This window comes from Nyctibius grandis, chromosome 12 (genome assembly GCF_013368605.1).
Source record: "Nyctibius grandis isolate bNycGra1 chromosome 12, bNycGra1.pri, whole genome shotgun sequence".
NCBI lineage: Eukaryota > Metazoa > Chordata > Aves > Nyctibiiformes > Nyctibiidae > Nyctibius > Nyctibius grandis.
Genome location: NC_090669.1, coordinates 9,489,714 through 9,509,099, shown reverse-complemented (window position 1 = coordinate 9,509,099; position 19,386 = coordinate 9,489,714). Strand labels below are relative to the sequence as shown.

The 19,386-nt window shown below is 39.9% G+C and overlaps 1 protein-coding gene across 2 annotated transcripts in view; it reads right to left on the bottom strand.

Annotated features, from left to right (window-relative positions):
• Positions 1-457: 457 nt before the first annotated feature.
• MYLK3 (myosin light chain kinase 3) overlaps positions 458-19,386 on the bottom strand; it is a 34,778-nt gene continuing 15,849 nt past the window's right edge. The window contains exons 2-13 of one of the 2 annotated variants that reach the window (XM_068411167.1): positions 18,177-18,267; positions 16,365-16,803; positions 13,572-14,143; positions 11,634-11,739; positions 10,407-10,500; positions 9,977-10,086; positions 8,552-8,693; positions 7,431-7,501; positions 5,951-6,079; positions 4,714-4,866; positions 2,723-2,855; positions 458-2,219 (exon numbers count right to left, since the gene is read on the bottom strand). In XM_068411167.1, coding sequence (XP_068267268.1) covers positions 2,148-2,219; positions 2,723-2,855; positions 4,714-4,866; positions 5,951-6,079; positions 7,431-7,501; positions 8,552-8,693; positions 9,977-10,086; positions 10,407-10,500; positions 11,634-11,739; positions 13,572-14,143; positions 16,365-16,803; positions 18,177-18,267 — 2,112 coding nt within the window. In that variant the 3' untranslated portion in view covers positions 458-2,147. The remainder of the gene's footprint in view (positions 2,220-2,722; positions 2,856-4,713; positions 4,867-5,950; positions 6,080-7,430; positions 7,502-8,551; positions 8,694-9,976; positions 10,087-10,406; positions 10,501-11,633; positions 11,740-13,571; positions 14,144-16,364; positions 16,804-18,176; positions 18,268-19,386) is intronic. The other variant, XM_068411169.1, reaches the window with a different exon arrangement.

The window sequence follows — 19,386 nt, the reverse complement described above, 5'->3', positions numbered from 1 at the left end:
TCGTTCTATTAGGGACAAAATGGTATTCCTGCTGGCCAGATGCACCTTCTCTTTGTAGAAAATGGAGAGTAAATATGTACAAGACAGCGGAAAGCATCCATGTGTTAAAACTTACTGCCTGTTTTCCTTTCACTTCTCTTCCTAATGCGTAAAAAAGGAAATCACTTGAAGCCAACGTTAATGAGCAAGAGCTAATTTCATTCCAGATGAGAGTTCTGAAATGTAATAGTAACTGTTGGAGAACAGACTCCAAACATATGCCTGATGTGCGGAGAAAATATTGGATAATTAATAAGAAAATGTCTGCCATTTAAAGTCTGATCCAATATGTAGCAGAGGGTCCTCAGATTGGGAGAGAATCCAACCTCCTACATTAGCATTCTGTTGCTAAGACCTGCTTAAAGATGCTTTCAGGTTTGATTGGTGGGGGAGTTTAAACCAAAACTAAGGAATAGGCTTGTTCCGCTTTAATGGAATTTATTATTAATTCAGAAATATACAGACCAATGAATATAATCACGTTTAGCATGCAGAACCACTGTGGAAGGAAAACATGAACAAAAGTGGGCCTTCACAGAAGGTGATACATTATCAAGATTATTTCACTTGATTTTAACAATTCTTCTCTGTCTCAATTCTGGAAATGCTGGAGAAGTCCAGAATTCAGGACTATGCAAAGTGAGAAGCACTAGAGTAGAAAAGATAACTAGACTACGGTAAGCCAGTCTTACAAACTTCTTTATTAGCAACCAACACTTTTGCTAATTCAGTGGACGTGAAAATCCATAAAGTTAAAGGGAGCTTTACAGTAGTTTGATGCCTTTGCTTGAAAGCTAGTTTTAGTAGTATTAGTTTCTATTTTTCCTAAGAGCCCATTCAGCTCACACTGAGTTTTGCAGAATCTAGAAGAGGAATGAAGGAAACCACAGGTTTAATAAATAATGTTATGCTTTTAGCTGAGAGATTGTAAGTGGCTCCAACTCTTTATACATCAGGAAAAAGTTTAAAATCCGAAATAAGTTAGTACTGTGAAGAAAATGTTTAATGTTAAAGAGAAAAGTGGGGGAAAAAAGGGCTTCAACCTCATAACTGGGCTAAAGGCAGTCTGGCAGTACACAGTTTCCCTGCCACTGAACAGCAGTAAAGCCTATTTTGCATTATCACACCATATCAACTTCTCAGACTTCATTAAAATTGTCAGAGAGACAAAAAAATCCTCACAAAAAAAACTTACAAAATTAAGGGCTGCAGTCACACTGCAGTCACAGTGCTGAGAAGCACTTACAAGTTTTAAATACATATAAAACAATGTCTGGAAATCTCTTCTGGACAAAATGAGATCTTTTTGCATAGACCCAATGGTCATTAGGTGATTTTTATTTGTGGCAGTTGCACTTGTCTCCTTCCAAAAGTTCAATCAATCAGCTCAATTCAATTCACCATACGAAAAAGCAGCAATGGACCAACTGACTTAAGTTGCTTCAAACCAGGATTCCTCATATTTCCTAATTATGCAGGGACTATTTTTTTAAAGGACAGAGTAGAATTAAAAAAAAAACCAAAAACCGACAAACCAAAACCATTCAACTCTGAGTAGTTGCACTGAATCATCATCATGTTTGGGGGGAAAAAATTAATCTTCTTGGAAAAGTTGTAGAAGAAAAGAAGGGTATCTGATATCTTTTGTTCTAAGTAACAAACACCTGAGGGAAAAATTGTGCCACTGTTCTGGCAGTGCTCTAAAACTGATTACATACACCAGTTGTGAAGAAAGTCTTCAGAGATCTTTGCTTGGTGTGAGAAAACAGAAGACTGACAAGATGTTTTCCTGTGTAAACACACCAACAATACTCTCCAGAATCAAAGCCTTCAGCGAGAAGTCAGCCCCAATAACAGCCATGTTTTTCCATCACTATGTACAACAACTAAAAACTTGTAAAAACAAACAAGGTAGCTTCTGCTTTTAGAAATTATTTCAGTGCCTCTGCCTTGACGCACTCCTGGAACCTTAGCACTAACACACATAATATTTAAGGAGGACAGACACAAAACCTTATGTTATAAAACAAAGGAATCGAAATTATTGAAGAGTCCTTCTTCCGTGGCTTCATGTCCATCTCCAAGAGTGGTAGATGCTTCATACAAGCTTATGCAAGCTTGACAGACATACTCTGAAATCTCTTCAGCCTGTTAGCAGCAGCCACCACATAAAAATGTTTCTGTGAACAAAACAGAACAGTTGAAGTGTGAGTGCAACATGGATTTTTCTTGGTAAATCCATAATTTTTTCTCTCTCCCACACTTCTCTCTGCAATGGGAGGCACAAAACTGCTCTGTGTTGTATCCCTACTCCATAGTGACAACAGAACAATGCAACTGTTGTCAATGGAAAAAATCTCTCCAATATGAAGAGAAAGAACATTTAATCTAAGCTAAGTAACATCTGAAGTCTGAACTTTTAAAGAAAAAAAAAAGGTAACACTTCTAAACACCAATCATAAGGAGTAAAAATTGAAACCAAACTTGTTAAAAATAGAACAATATCATTCTGCAGGAGAAAAAGCTTAATTTACAACTGAAAATAGACTGCCCAAACTCATATTTACAAGAAAGAAGCCTGTGGGCAGAAGTGAGCCAACATACAAAAAAGGAGGGAACGGCTCTGCCTGTGTTGAGCTGATTTTCCCTCTGGAAGTAGATTTTCCAGACTTTGTCTATTTACCTTCCATTTTCTGTGAGCCATATAACTCTGCAGCAACAACTGGGACTTCAGGCGAAGCTTGAACTTCTTGGCTTTGGCGGGTAGATTGTTTAACCACTCGTGCTTCAGACACTGCGTGGCACTCATTCGGCAGCTGCGGGAGAGGAAATTTGACATGTAAATCGAGCTGCCCTCATTGCCATTTTCTCAGTGCCCTGTGCTCCTCAATATTATTGATAAAGAAGCTGCTTTTAATGAACCAACACAAGTGAGTGGAGATGCTTCTTGAGATGCTGTTCATCCCACTGCACAGGATCCTAATGACATCCTGCACTCTTCAGTGTAAGAGGTGAGTGGTGTGAAAAGCTGCTGGTGGGTCTGCAGTGGGTTGAGCGAGATGTGGTTAAATACTGTATTTTCCCTTTTCAGGGTTTGGTATGGGGTGGTTTTTCTGTGAAGAAGCAGCTGTACAAGTTCATCAGTTTATGCATCATTTTGTTATGTGAATGCAGAACTTCACTAAGATAAGAGAATCAGTACCTACAGAAAAATAATGTTTGTGGTATTATCTGTCTGTCTTGATAGTGCAGGCTTATTCTGTGCCTCACATTTAAAAAGCACAATTGTCTATTCACCCTAAACTTGCATCAAGCCAAGCATACATTATATCCTGACATTCGAGAATGGGCCCAGATGTGAAGGCCTATCCAAAAAGCTTTGAGAAATATATGGTAATAGAAGAAATTTTGGGGGAGAGGCATTGGGGAAAAAACATTTAATTTGCCTTTTTTTTAAAAAAAAGCCTATGCCTAAATCCTGAGCTTTGTCTGAGCTATCACTGAGATGATGATGAAAAGACGACTCCTGCCTGCTCACAGCTAATTTCAGTAGTCAGGGAGGTAGGTACAGATCTTGCACAAGGCCAGACCTAGTGTCCCAGCATGGCAAAGGTGCCTAGTCCGTAGGAGAGCAGAGGCTGTCCATATACCTTGTGAACAACTGGGCCAACTAATCGTTGCTCTTTGCATCTCACTGACAACACCCTCTTCTTGCATAGTCATTTCATTCACAGCTTCTATCCAGGCTTTGCATAGTGTCCCTCTGGAGTCCCCATTGCACAGAAAAATGGAAGACTCCAAAGCAAAGTTTACAGTCTCAGCAAATCATCATCACAGTCTGAGAAAAAACCTTTTGTTGTCTCCTGCTGGCAGTATGCTAAAGTTCAGTGTATTCTTAGCTTTTCATATGAATTATTGTTCAAAATGTAATTAGTACAAGAACTGATTTGTCTGATTTAGGTAATGATCTGGAAGTTGTTCATATTCTAAGCACTCCTTTGAATTCCCCTCGAACACACATTGTGTTTTACTGTCTGCATCATTTCCTGTTTTGATTAGTAAAACTACTCAGCAAGAGAAAGAATTCTCTACTCACATACCCAACCCCACAGCCATGGTGTGACATCAATATCATCCTCATTCTCTCCTGTTGTTTCATATGTGCAGTCACTATTTATTTCAGTGGAGCCGAGACTGAGAAGCCACACGCAGAGTTAAGTCCCAAATGCTCCTTAATATCTACCAAATGCATGTAGACCACTTTAGAAGAGAACAATGCACATTTCCACAGCTGCAGCTTCTATTTATCCTCCATGGCATTCAAGAGACATTTTTACAATTTGTGTCAGGGCTTGTGAGAATCCAAAGTAACAATAGAAATAGCTTTTGCTCAGAAAAGGAAAACTAAAGACAATTCCTACACAGCAAATCCTTCCAGATTTCCCCTGTTCTGCCTGTATTGATGCTACTATGAAAAGCAGCTTTCTTCAGTCACAGTACACAGACATTTTCTTGTTAAATAGGGGATTTTGAATCACTGATGAACTGCCCAGCAAGCACAGATACAGCATACAAAAATGTCATGTATTAAGTTCTCATTGTTGGCTGCAATCCAAACAGGAGGAAATCAATGTCATTAGGTGCTACCATCCTCACGATCAGAGAAAGAGGTACCTTTTCTCCTTCACAAGTAGTCTGGAAATAAAGTCCTTAGCTTCCTCCGACAGCTGTTCAAATGCTTCTGCATCAAAATCCCAGCTGCAATTGACTACATAATTCATTGTCTCAGCATCAGTTTCTCCCAGGAATGGGGACAGGCCACTCAGCCTTAAAAAAAAAGAAAGAATGGAAGGGAGATGAGTAGTTATTATATGCAAGATGCATTTTTCCTTCTGTGAATCCTCTGCTTTGTAAGTGTTGTTTAGCTTATGGAGAGGAAAGACTCTCAGCTATGGAGGGTTCCTTTTCTCAACACCTGCCAAGATAAGCCAACAATTTGGAGCAATAAAGCATTGTAATGTTAGTGTTACTCTCTAGCAGTTCACTCAGCTGCGGCAGGGAGCACTGTTAATAGATCCCCAAGGAAATTAATTCAGTGGGGATCTAGGTACATACTTCAGTGCTTTCCCAGCTAGGAAAGCTAGGGGGGACTCAAGAGCTTTCCTAAATCAAGGCCCATATCCATATTTGGCTTGAATTAAACAGAATTCTGAACAATAGCATACTTTTTTTCAGTTAGTCTCTAAGCCCAGATTTATTGCTTCAGTCATTTATTACTTCATTCAGTTGGGTTTTGGCTAACACAAATTTAAATCAGAAATGTATCACGTTCACAGAAAGCAGCTGTGAAAGATTCTGGGATGCTAAGTCAGCTCATCAGAAGGCAGACACTTTGGACAGACAAGCTGTCCATGGCCGCCATCCAGATACCACAGAAAAGTTGTAGTCCTATTTGTGAAATGACATTTTTTAGACCCATGGGCTAACACCCAACATTTAATTCCTCTGTGCAGATGCACACCAAGTCCAAGCTACTAAAATGATCAGATTACAAATTTGAAAATTAATTCAAGTCCTCAAGAATGCAATCAAATTGAAAATTCTGACATGCTTTGGGCAACTATTCCAAGTAAAAAAAAGACCTGACCCATTTTACCTTGCTAAATCAGGTGGTAAGGGAGAACAACATTTACATATTTATCAAAAGGATTATTTGTTGTTTAGAGACTTTGTATGCACAGCAAGGTGCCTTTGCATTAAAGGTTGGGTTTTTTAAAAGAACGAATTAGGAGGAATCACAGCCAGGTGGGCTCAGTGGTTGCTGCATCCCCGCTCAGCTGATACCCTCCACTGGCATGCTCTTGCAAGAGCCTTTGGCACCATCACCACGACCCCTCACAGGGTTACTCACAACATATACGTGATGACGCCTACACTCCACATGTCTGTTGGGAAGGAAACAAAGTCATAGTTGACCACTTCAGGAGCCAAGAACTCTGGAGTTCCAAAATTGACCTTCAGTTTCTCACGAGGTTTGTACCTTCACAGGAAAGAGAGAGACATCACTGCTGAGAGCAAGCTGGGGAACACATCTCACATTTGTTAAAATCAAGGCATGGCAGAGTGAACATAGCAGACTCACCCAGGCAATCAGGACAGCATTAAGGTCTTCAAAAAAAAATTTTGAATTTTGCTGTGACTTAGGTGAATACACCATCAGCTATTCCTTTGCCAGGGCAAAACCAGAAGGAAGACCAAGGGCAATAAAACCTGCAAAGGCCTCCCCAACAGAGCAATAGCAGCTTTACTCTCTGCCAGGCTCCGCAGGATGCTTTCTGGCAGATGTTGTCCAGCATAAAACAAATAAAGCAGCTTCCATTAAAACGGGTTTGGAGAACATTTGCTACAGCTCAGGATAAAGGTCTGTATAACAGATATAAGCACAATATGATTGCTAAGGTGGGACTCTGAATAGGATTATTTGGGCTTGGTAACAAGTTAAACAGTGATCCCAGAGAGGGAGAAAATTATTCTGTTCTGTTGCTTCAAAGAGAAAGGTTACAGAACTGAACTAGTAATAATTGTCACTGATGGCAGCTGGAGTTACACGTGTACCGACAGAACAAACCATTAAAGCATTGCTTTTACGTCTCTGTTTCCTGGAAGATCTTGTTTTCAAAATGCTTTAGTAGAAGTTTGCATCTTTACCCTCCCAATTTAAAAAAAACCCAAACAAACCCTCAATATATCCATTTCTGTTTTCATAAAGTACTTCTAAAAGAAAAAAGTCCTTGGACAGATACTTACATACGCAAATTTTGACATTCTTGCCTGTCATACTAACAGGAGTAATTCCTTTTTATTTCTAGGGGACCTAACTCATGCTCTTGCAGCTTTCCCTTAACAAACTCATGCGAGCAAAGTAAAAGAATGGAGAAAAGTCCATATTTCTCTGAGGGTTTCCTGCTTCACATGGGATGGCTCAAACATGCTTTTTTTTTTTCTTCAATCAACTTATCTACACAAAGAGTTTAGCAGATAATTTCCACAACTAGAACTTGCACAATAAAACCCAGCAGTTAGTAAGTCTCTATGAGCCTGCATGGAGTCCCTAGAGTAAAAGCTCTACATGGGGAATAATTTTGAGATAATTAGAACAGCAGTATAGCTTTATCGAACAGAAATGTTATTTGAAAAAGTAATTAGATAATTAATGCACACAGCAGCAAACTCATGCCTGCAGCAGCATACTGCTTAGCTCATTCACAGAGCAGAATTACTTTAGAGCCACCAAAATGCATTAAAACCCCCCAAAGAACAACCAAAATCACGTTAGAAGTTTGTGGGTTTGTTTTGGTTTTTAAAATAAATTCATAACTGAACTCTCTTACCTCCTTGCTAATCCAAAATCAATAATTTTAATCTGGTTTCCCGTGCGACTTACACATAGTATATTTTCAGGCTATAAAAAGAGAAGAGGGTATTTTGAGTTAAATGTATGACTGTTTGAGAGAGAGATCTAGCAAAAGAGTATAAAAATCTCAGGGATTTTAATGATAATATTGAATATAATACTTCTTCTATTCCTATCACGGGAGAGAAGGATTTGACTGGCATACTGAGTTAGTGAAAGGTTTGGTTTTGGACCTCTCATAAAGAAGTTTAACTTCTGTTCCTGTATAACAATATTCCTATATTTCACCGGAGATGACAACTAGATTTTGAAATGGAAAGGCCCCCCCTGTGTAAAACAGTAGAGTCAGTCTGATGGTTAAGGCTTACCCACTGGATTTATTCCTTAAATATAAAAGTAACTCCATGAAAAGCCACAAGAAACAGGTAAATGCATCCTTTGGTTTGCCCAAGAAGGCAAAAATTTATTTTTTCCAATTAAAATGTTTTTCAAGGTGGGGATGAGGGGGATGATGGTGTCCAAACTTACTACAACTGCAGAACTGTCTACAGGCCAACCAGGTCTAATATCATTTGTGTAAGGTGCTGTATAAACAAGCAGAAAAAAAATCAGTTGGTATTTCTGTTCAAAAAGATCAGTTATTAAGGGGCCATGAGGATGACATTGTCATTTTATTGCAGTTCAGTTCCAGGCAGTAAAAAGCACAAACAATAGGAAGATGACCGAATAGGTATTTGAACACAGTTACAAGGGGGCAGGGGGAAGCAGAGGGAAGACTGGAGGCATTTCTAGTCAAAGAGGGTTTTGGGTGTTTTTCATTGATGACAAAAGGGCATTGTTTAATTCCACACAGAATGAAAAGCTTCTGATTTAAGAGTGGCAAAGCACAGAATCCTGTTCATTTCACTATTCTAAGCAAGCTACCAAATAGACATTGAAAAAAAAGTCATGAATGTCTAGAGCTCCGTTCATTGTGGCTATTGAATTAAGTAAGTCTATTTCTTTATGACATAAGTCCATGAAATGAGAAATAACTCAAGAGCCTGTGGTGGTCCAAACCATAGCATCGCTAAAGGGCAAAGAGTATGAACTACTGACCTTCAGATCTAAATGGAGAATATAATGCTGGTGCAAGTAGTGGACTCCTTCACAAATCTGTTTGGTAAATAGGATTGCGTCCAACTCAGTTAGATTGTAGTTTTCATCTGTGATACGGTCGAATAATTCACCACCATCAAGACTAAAATTTTGACACAGAAAAGTGTTAAAAACCCTAAAATTCCTCGTTAGCTCCATTTATTTCCAAGTTGGGAACTTAGGCTCTCTAATTTAGCAAGAGTCCTAACAACATATCCAATATAAAGTGTATCAGTAGTCTCAATGACTTCAAGAGACATTTCTGAGTGTGAAATTAAGTACCAATCTAAATTAAAACACGGAAAAGTTGTCGCTAACATTTGAGGGAGTGAATGTATGTCAAACCCAAACCCACACCACCTGGTGATCCGATGGGGACCTGGAGAACCTACAGGGAGTACCAAAGTATCTATTATTCGCTCATCTTATTAGTCTAGAGAAAATAAGTCTTCAACCTATAAAATTTACTAAATGAAACTTCTCAAACTAAAAGTTATTTTACATGAGCTGACAATTGGACTTAATTCTGCACAGAAATTAAGAGAAAATTACATCAGACATAGAGTTTTGGTGAGGTTCTGCAAGGTAAAAACTTCAGGTATTAATTTCAATATACACATTTTAAATGTCTTATCGTATTTATATTTGCTATTTAATTTTGTATTCTTTTTTCTTTCATGTCATTAACAATTAGCTCTGTAGCAGAAACTCAGTTTTTAGGTTACAACACTTCACATTTTTGTAAAGCAATATGCCAGTACACAGAAAAGGCAGCAGGTGTACATCATGAAATCTCCCTTCTGCGAATTCCATATTTGATATATATCAAAATTCTTATTTAGCTGCAAATGGGGAAGCATTTTTATTAATCCTTAAATTATTCAAAAGAGGCAGACCATGCATATAATTAATCACCTTCCTACCTTCTCCATGTCTTTTCTAATTGTACTTAAAACACCTCATTCCTCCTCTTGTCTGGGTCTCTCGCCCTCACTCTCTCCCTCAGATGAGATGTTATTTCCCCACAACACTTTAATGTAATTTGGTAAGCTAGGGACAATGTTGGGGCCTGTGAGTTAAACTTAAATGAAAAACGAACGATAGTGAAGTTCTGTTCATTAACAATCTTGTAATTTTGTTCATACTGTTGAAGATAGCTGCCTTTTTTACCATTTGTTTAAACTGTAATCTTGCCAAATATATCATTTTTAACCTGAAGAAATTACCTTTAAAGCACTTTTTTTTTCCTTCTGAAAGTGAAATCAACTCTCTTTTAGGCTGGGAAACCACCCAAGTCTTTTTCACACCTCAGAATTATCATTCCCTATTTCCTTTAGCAACGTAAGAAAACCCAAACACCTCACAACTGAGATCATTTAAACTTACTATTCCATGATCAGAGTGATATTATTTTTGGCTTCAAAAGCATCATAAAGCTGGATCAGATTCACATGATTCAATTGGTTCATGACGTTAATTTCATTTTTTACTTCCTCCTGAAAAAATAATAAATTAACAAAAAATGAGCAAAATATGCTCTTTAAGTTCCAATCTATTCAAATACCATTTTTCGTAAAACCCAATAACAGCTATGCCACAGGTCTCACGGGGACAGGAGGTTTAATCACAAACATGGGAGATGACAAACAGTCATATAAAGTCCAAGCTGCTACTTACTAAGACGAATTTTACAGTTTTTGATACTACCCAACGACAAGTTGCCTCTTACGGGCTGATTCAGGGAAGGGGTGTTAAGGTGCTTGCAATAAGGCCAGGTTTAGCGTGTGCTCACTCGGGTTCACAGCAACATAGTTACCCTCTCTTTTGCTCCTTTCACTTTTATGATCTTGGCTGCCAGGTTGAGACCAGTTGACAGTTCCGTGCACTTGTGAACTTGCCCGAAACGGCCCCTGTTGATACCAAACAAAAGATGGGAAACCGGCTTAACGCAGCTCACCGCAGAAACTTTTCATACAACTATTCTTATCGTTGATTAAAAATAGCGCAGTACAAAGTGAACAGCATCAGGTGGCCAGCAGCATGAATCTCCTCTTTCTCTCAGCTTATGAAGGATTAGTTTTATCTTTCCAGACAGTTGTTCAATCCTTACATTAAAATATTATGCCCCCTTCGTATTACTACATTTCACTGCGGTATGATGACCTGATGATATTCTTTTTCGGTTCTGTAACTCTACCCGCTTGCTGTCCTTCAGTGATGCGTTAGTGGGTATATTAACAAGGATATTTCTGTCCTGATCTCATAACTTTTTAAATGACTATAAGACCAGTAACCGTAGCTACTCCACAGACTGCATTTCTTGCGTGTTGTAAATTCTCCCCCATGTTACTCAGATACGTTAATGCCCCTTGGGATGATTTCTAAACACCATCTTTCTGCTATTGCATCATCAAGCTTATACTTATTAAGCCATATTTGTACTTGGATCAGCCTGTAAATCAAATCATCTTGTCAGATAAGTAAGGATACGAGAATACAAAGACTGAAGCAGCTGCAGACTTCCTATGAGTGAAAACTAAGCATAAGGTCGAAATAATTATAACTTCTCCCTTAATTTTCTTTAACGTGCAGTTCAGCACGGAAAAAAGATTTTGGAAGCTGCCTGACCTAATGGGCTTTGCTGACTTCAAATGCTCTGAATCTGACTGCCTGAAGGTTACAGGTTTTTCTCATGACACCAGCTGTGGCCAGGATTATTACAACAAATGCAAAAAACAGTCATCCAAGATCACAGTCAGGTACCTGAAAATGGAACTGGGGCAGAAACCAGTCATCTAAGGTGATGACCCCACACACCCCCCAAAAATCGACAGGAGGTTGATACAAGGAGCCCACCAACTATGACAGCCCAAAAGGTCTCAAGGATGAACCTGCTCACTCTGGCTGCAGCGAGCTTGTAGACACCCCACCCACGCACACCTTGGAGTCGTCTGAAGAAGATAGCTCTAGCTCTCCAGCTAACTGCATTTCTCCATGCCTTAGCCACCACCAGAAGTACAGCTTTAGGGACCTGGTGACTTACCCCCCCAGTACTTCGTGATGACACACTGAGTAGCACATTGTCAGCTCTGTTTGCTTGACACTCACTATGCGATGTTCAAAAGGAGCTGGAGGAGAAGGGCTGTCATCTAAAGAGGAGACAAGCTGGTCAATGAGATGTTTCTGCACACATCACTGCACTCCATTTCACCTCCCTCACACCAACGATTTCAATCCACAGGACATGCACATCACCTCGTTGCGTTTGCTAAGTGTAATAAGAAGTCTCAACTGCCTTCTGGGCTCCCAGTATCCACAGCTCCACAAAACCACACTCTTGTGCTCTCCCCACCTTCAGCATCACTGTTCCTCAAAGGATGATCCCAGTTTCTCAGACAGGCATTGCTGACGCAGAGCCAGGACCACAAATGCACACGCACACAGCTCCTCCCCTACCACAGCCCTCAGTGCTTCTGTGGCTGCGGGGCTCTGAGGGAGAAACACCGGGAGCCAACACAAACGCCCAGCCAAGCCAGCCTCAGACTGCTGCTGATAAGCTGCTCACGCACACTCTTAAAACAGAACTTTAGCATGAAGTGCACTGCCCTCTCGCCCATCTTTTCACTTTGCTTCGTGTTCCTCTACCATGCCATCATTTTTTCTTCTACTGGATTTCAGACAAGCAGCAAAGTATCTGGATAACATTAAGCATGCGATTCCTTCCCTATTTTTAGAGTGGCATGCGAGCAAAATAACCAGTGCATTTGCAGCTAGCCATAAGAAGGAAGGTGCTCAAAATATCCAAAATCTGTTACTCCAAGTGAGGGACTTTTACTGCTAACACCCTTTTACAGATGAGGAATGAAGGCCCAGAACTGAGAATAGAAACCCACCTCCTGAATCTCAACCCTGTTTTTTTAATACAGTAAACCCACTGGACACCTTTAGAAGATCAACATCTTAGTTTATGCATTAACAGAAGAAGTCACCTGAAAAAAATACCTGGAAGTTTGAAAAAATTATACTTTATCTTCTTTTAATCATTATATGGCAGCTGGAAAGATCAGCACAAATCCACAGCACTGATAAACAATGACAGTTATTGGTAAAATCAGGAAGTTTCTCCTAGCAGCAAGAATTTTGCAGGCAATGTGCAAGTTAAAGCTGCAAACATTAACGTTACAAATATTACATTTAATCAGTTCCTGGGAAGCTAAATCAGTTAACCATGATTCACTTAACATCCAAATTTTTCTAGGGTAAAGCTTCCATAAACTCACTTTTGGTGTCCCCCATTCAAAGCAATTTTACAGTTTATCTCCAGATATCTTAAGCTGCAATTTAATGTGTATTCCACTCATCTCCAGCCACTGCCAAGAAAGCCAGATCCAGGTCAGGACATCTACCCATGTATGTACATTCTGGGACACACACATACCTATGCTGCCAGGAGAGATTACTCCCTGAAACGACGCAATCAACTGTTCACCCAGTAACCAAGAAGAGATCTATGGCAAATAACACAACAAACACCACAGCAATATACTCTTCCTGCAATATTTTGCTGCTCTCCCACAGCTGCTAAAGCACACCTGGTTTGCACACTCCATCTTAAGGAATAAATGCTTAATCTAAACAAAATGGATTTCTTCAAAATTACTCATACTTCTCATCACACATATACTTCACCCGATTTTATTTTAAAGGAACTTTTTTCCCAAAACACATTTTAAAAGGAAAATTACTATTAAAAGAATTTGTATAGACATTAATTCACTTGTTATTTACCTAGTCAAAGGTACGCATGGCATTTAGGTAAATGCTCTTCAACTGTAAGACACAGGTGGTCTACTAAGCACTGCTCCAACTATTATTGCATATATTGTATATATTTTATATATAGTGTATATTGTATATAGCACACACAGGTAGCACAAAAATCTCAATGTAAAGTTTCCAAGAGTAACTGTTAGCAACTTACCGATGATCATTTCGCCCTGTGTGGGAAGCTCTTTGCTAGCTTCCAACGACGTAGCCTTCTCTGGTGCCATTCCCATACACTGATGGGCATCATTTTCACTTCCCCCTGAAGATGCAGACTCAGATTCTCTCCTCTCAGAACTGGGATCCATTGGGGATTCTTCTGCTTTTGCTGTTTCTTGATGGATTTTCACTTCTCCTCCCAGACCTTTTGTAGGCTCCTCTGCAGAGGTATTCTGTGAGGTTACAGGCTTGTATTTTAATTCTGATTTCTCTTCAGCCTTTTTACCTGGTTTGGGCTTGCTCAGTAACGGCTGTTGCTTCCCTGTTTGAGGTGCAAGTTCATTTTGCTTATTGTCCCCCTTCACTTCTTGATTTGTCTCAGTGCGGGTGTTTTTAGGACTCTGTTGAAGTTTTAGTTTGTCAGGCAGCTGTTCAACTCCTTTCACTTCTGCTGGTGTGGAAGACGGGGATTTTACTTTGGGACTTTTACTTCTGTGATCATTTAAGTTTCCTTCCTTGGTCATCTCAATCTTTTCTTTCATTTCAGTCATATGTACGTTAATGGATATCCTGCAGAGCAAACAGTTGACATTTTATGCAGATGACTAGCCTTGCCTTTGTAACTTTGTGGGGGAAGAAAAACCGATAAGCTTCTGAAATCAGAGATTTCTACAGTATTAAAGAAAACTAACCGTATCAATCCTCTTAGGAAATACTCACAACACTAAGGGAAGAGCACCAAAAAAGCGTGCTGATGCTTTTTCTGTGTCCTAATCTGTGTATATGCCTGCCTTCTGCTGAACACAAAATGACTCACACTGCAAAGTGTTAATGCCACATTTGAAAGCTTACTCACTTTTTGCAACTATTACAGTTGGTCTAATAAAATACCACTCATCTGGGCAGAAATGGGGTAGTGATTGCCTTCACAAATTACAGGCTGATTATCTAAATGGCTGACTGCTCATACAGCTCTACAAATCCAAAGGTTTGCATCCATCCCAGTCCTCTTCCAGCTGGCTGACTTGCACGCTCAAACATCTGTGTTTGTGTCTTCTGATGGGACAGCATTCTGTCCACAGCCTTCTGTTAAAAATGTAACTTCTGTCAACTCTCTCATTCCATCAATACTATTTTCCTTGGCATTCTGGCTACTGGAAAAGTTTAATAAATTTTTTTCCTCGTGTTGTCTAACAAGAATATGGGTTAAAACCAATTCTCTATGCTCTTAAAATCCATAAAAGACATTCGTGTGGTAATTTTTGAGTCAACTGTTACTGCTCCAACTGTCACGAGCACAGAGTCTAATTTCAGTGAAGCTGAATTGAAACTTGTGAAGTTGTAAAGTAGATTTTATACAACAGCAAGTAAAGCAAATTTCCGATATCTAGGAGAGAACGTACCCAATTTTCACAAAAGTTATTGCGTCTTTCAGTGGAGCGACCTTATTACAAAGGATACTGTAAAAGAAAATATTTCTGCTGCTGCATAACAGGAGTCTGAAGATTCTTATTTTCAGCACCTTTGACACCCTCGTGTTGTGCTATGAATCTAAGCTGCACCGAAGTGAGCTATCAGAGCAGCTGAATACAGCTCTGAGCAAACACTTCCACTGCTATCTGGACAAGCCTGAACTCGGCAGGACTCTTGGGCATTTCTCCAAGCAGGGGAACACAATGTTCTTTTGACGCTTCTGCGTGGGCTTACAGACTTCATTAAAAGTTGCATTCATTTTAGAGAGGCATTTACCACCCTCATGTGACTTCACACACAGAAGTGTAATAGGTACCTTGTCCAGGAAGGCTGCAGCTTTCCCTGGGGTTTACTCTAGGTTCGGCCTTCCAGTTATCTGTTGGCCTCCCTCCTCCCCAAACCAAAGTCTTTGGGGCTCAGACACCCCCCTGTCCAAACCAACCAGCTGCTTCAGAATCTGCTGCCCATCTCCAAGTTCATATATATATATATATATATATACACACACACACACACACACGTGTGCATGTATGTATGTGTGAGTGTGCCTATCACCCATCCATACACACATACAAACAACTTTATATCCACCAGCCCAGACAGAGAAGGCACGGCAGTTAAATTTGCCACAGAATTTCCATCTGTTGGGGTTTGGTTGCTAGGGGTTTTTGTTGGGTTTTGTTGTGTGTTTTTTTTTTAATTTAAGTAAATGGAATTAAAATCAAATCCTAAATAAATAATTCAAAAGGAAATGGATTATGAAAGACATATTACAAAACACCTACATGAAGAAAAGATTAGGCCAATAGAGACTGATAAATGAACAACCTGGTCATATCTTTAGGTGATCAAGGCATTAAAAAATCCCAACAAAAAGACCAAGGACAGCAAATGAAACTAGTAGTTTGATTTTGTCATATACAAGTAAACATCTCAAATTCCTTTCACCACCACAGTTATTGAAACAGAGGAGTTAGAAAGCAGCAAGTGGTTTATAAATGTCCAACTACTTGAGCTATACTAGGGCGGTCACCTTTCTATCTCTAATACACAGAAGTCCCAATCGTAAAAAAATCTCCCATACATCTAGCCCCCTGACGCCGTGACTTCACAGAATTTTACCCAGGGCCCTTGCTGCTTTGAGTTTTTTGCCTTAACCATTTATAAGGTCTCACCACTCCTATCCTACATGGCTGTTTTTCCCCTGGATCATGCCTCAGCAGGAGCTGCCTCCTTTAATGACCTGGCTTTCCTTTTTTCCCTTCTAACACATGAAATGGTTTCAGATCACACAGAAAGCTACCAACAAGGCCATTACCTGGTATGTGTCACTTCACACCCTGTGTCAGATATAGGCCGGGATGTGGAGGGCACAGCTTCCCGGGATGCCGCAGTCAACGATGGAGGTTTGTTTTCATTCACTCTGAGTTTCTGATGAACAAGCTGCCTCTGGCACTCATCTAGGCGTGGGGCTCTGTCCATATCGTGCGCTTTAGCAGGAACATTTTGGTTGCCTACATGATCTTGAATTACGAAGGGAAGACCGTTGTGGTGATTCAAAGCTTTGACACCAACGTCCTTTTGCTGTTGACAGCTCTTAGAGCTGTGTGTTTTGCCAGCACCTTCTACTGCTTGCTGCTGAGCTGTCCTCTCTTTAACTTGGGGTTTGGAGTCAGCCTTGTGGGCTACAGCACTAGAAGCATTCACCTTCTCACATGCTCCCTTGTTTTCATCCAGCTTTTTCCCACTTTTTGTCTCTGAATAAAATAAGTCATTGATAAACTATCCTTGACAAAAGTGACAGTAAACCAGAGAGGGAATAAAGTAACCCACCATTCAAAATAACCTATGCAGTTACGTACATCTGAAAAGGTAGCAAGAAACCCTCCGCAAGGTTTAAAATCCTTGCACGAGCAGGCTTGAGACAGCCATTATTAATGCTCATGGCTTAATCAGAGGTTTAACGGCTCTGCTGTCTTTCCAGCGGTGTTACGGATTGAACTTGGGTTTCCATAAAGCAAACAAAAAAACTGGAAGGGTCAAGCTCACTGCATCTAAAATCTGAAATCACTCTGTGGGCAAATATAACAGGTTGTTCAGGCACTGCAGACCCATATAGGACCCTCCTGAACCTGATACACCCTCCACCTGATTAGAGGGGCAGAGATGCACTGAGCAACTGCAAGGGATGCTGGGGTTTGAGCCAGTGCCTCTTCCATTTTCCACAAAAGGACAAGGAGGTTCTTCAGCACCTTCTCATGACAATGGTTGTGAGTATTAACAGTGGAAATTTCTAGGATAACTTCTCTCAGGATTCAGCATGTATAGGCAATCAAGGTTAGTTCACAACCCTGTGTAGCTTTTGAGTCAGAATTGTGACCGCCTGCTTTATTTTTGTCACTTCCTAAATTATGAAGCTAAAAAGGGGATCACCCATAATTTAAAGGATTCACTGACAATTTGCGAAGACAACAGCATGACAGGGCTTGCTTAACATCACGTTCACCCCTGTTGCAACTCCACAGGCATTAATAATGGATGCAACAGGGCAATGCCCTGACAGATGCATCCTAAATAGGAACCTAGCCCTGACATGGCAGTGAAACTTGCTGGTCAAAAAAAGATATTCCCAATGTCAACATGTCCCTTTTTCAGAGATGGGGAGGATGGAAGGCTGGTTCAGATAAGTAAAGCAAAAAGAATTTATTAGGTTTGTTACGTGATATTGCCACTGCCTTCGTGGCATCTCCGAACAAGTATTGCTCTCCTAATTCACAGAATCATAGAATCATAGAATGGTTTGGGTTGGAAGGGACCTTAAAGATGATCTAGTTCCAACACCCCTGCCACCGGCAGTTCACTGTAATTCCAAAGCAAAAAAAAAACCGTGCAGCCAAATGTGCTGCTTTTAGTTTCTCAACCTTCCAGCGTTTTGTGGGGTTTGATCCAGGGGACAGATCATCTTGTGGAGGAGGTGAGGACAACTCTATTTTTCCAGTACTGGTGGACAAAGTTACTCAGTTACACTTGAGTAATTCAGGTAGTGGGAAATAGCAGGCTATTAATTTCCAGTTTGTCTGCTAACACGTTCTAGAGTCAAAGCTTGCAGCATGCCTGGAGCGGTACATACCTTCCAGAGGCTTCTTGCTTTCAGTTTGGGTTCCTCTGTTACTAAGCACATGCTTAGGTTTTGCACCACTCTCCTCAGGCTTATCTTTGGCCTAAAAATGACAGGGGTACACAAAAATAACAGTTACAGCCAAGAGTGTTTCCTTCCCACTAGGTTACTCTAACTATGTAGGTATTCAGACTCTGCAAAATGAACACCAACACCTCTGATCTTCTGAATTTTTAGTTACTGCTGTGTTTACTCCCTTCTTCCAATCTCTCCCCACTTCTGCAGACAGACATACTTCTAAAACAAGATGATACAGAATAATATATTAGCTCATTGCTTTCCAAAATTTTGACAGTCAGAGATTTTGCCTCCTGTCATCTTTACTCATACTGATTAAAAACCATGACATGTGAAACATGAGAGAGATTAGAAAAAGAAATTATACTGTATTTCTGTTGCTTTTTGGCTGGTGACTGAAAGATAAGCTATATCTCTGAAGATATTGTCAATATATTTGTCTCAAGGCATCTAAAGATCCATGATTCGAGCTATGATAGAGGTGATACCAAAAAAGAGCCTCTAGCTTTATGGTAACTCTTGCCTATGTACTTGACATTACACGTGTCACCTTTGGTGTGGTTAAAAACAGACTTACGGTCTTTCAGAAGCAGATTTTTATTTTTAGGCAGATTTCTTCCTCCAATTAAGAAAGCACAGAGGAGGGATATTTTGTAATAGCACCACTAAACACTTCACACAATACATTTGAAATCACATTAGAACTAAGTAACTAATATTTAGCAAAAAGCATTACACAAAAATAGGAAAAGACATAACATATTTCTCGGTTGATATAAGCAGCCTCCTATCCTTATTTGTATAAGCAAATGAGCAACATTTAAAATATTTCTGCAGATAACTCTGATTACAAGATTGCTGTAAATCAGCCCCTTCATCTGTTAGTAAAAGTGGTTAAGGATTTCATGCTCCAACCATATAGATGCCACAACAGAGCCCCCTCAACCCTCCCTTCCCAAAAAAACAAAACACCCAAAGAGTAAAAATAGTAAAAAAAAATCATTACCATTTTTATTACAGCTCTAAGCAAACCTGCAACAATGACCAGGGGGAACATTATTCTTGCAAAATCCTACATGCAAAGAAAGCCTTGGATAAGTGATGGTTTACTGCTGGTGAGTTTTTCCATCTGTTTGTTTTTTAA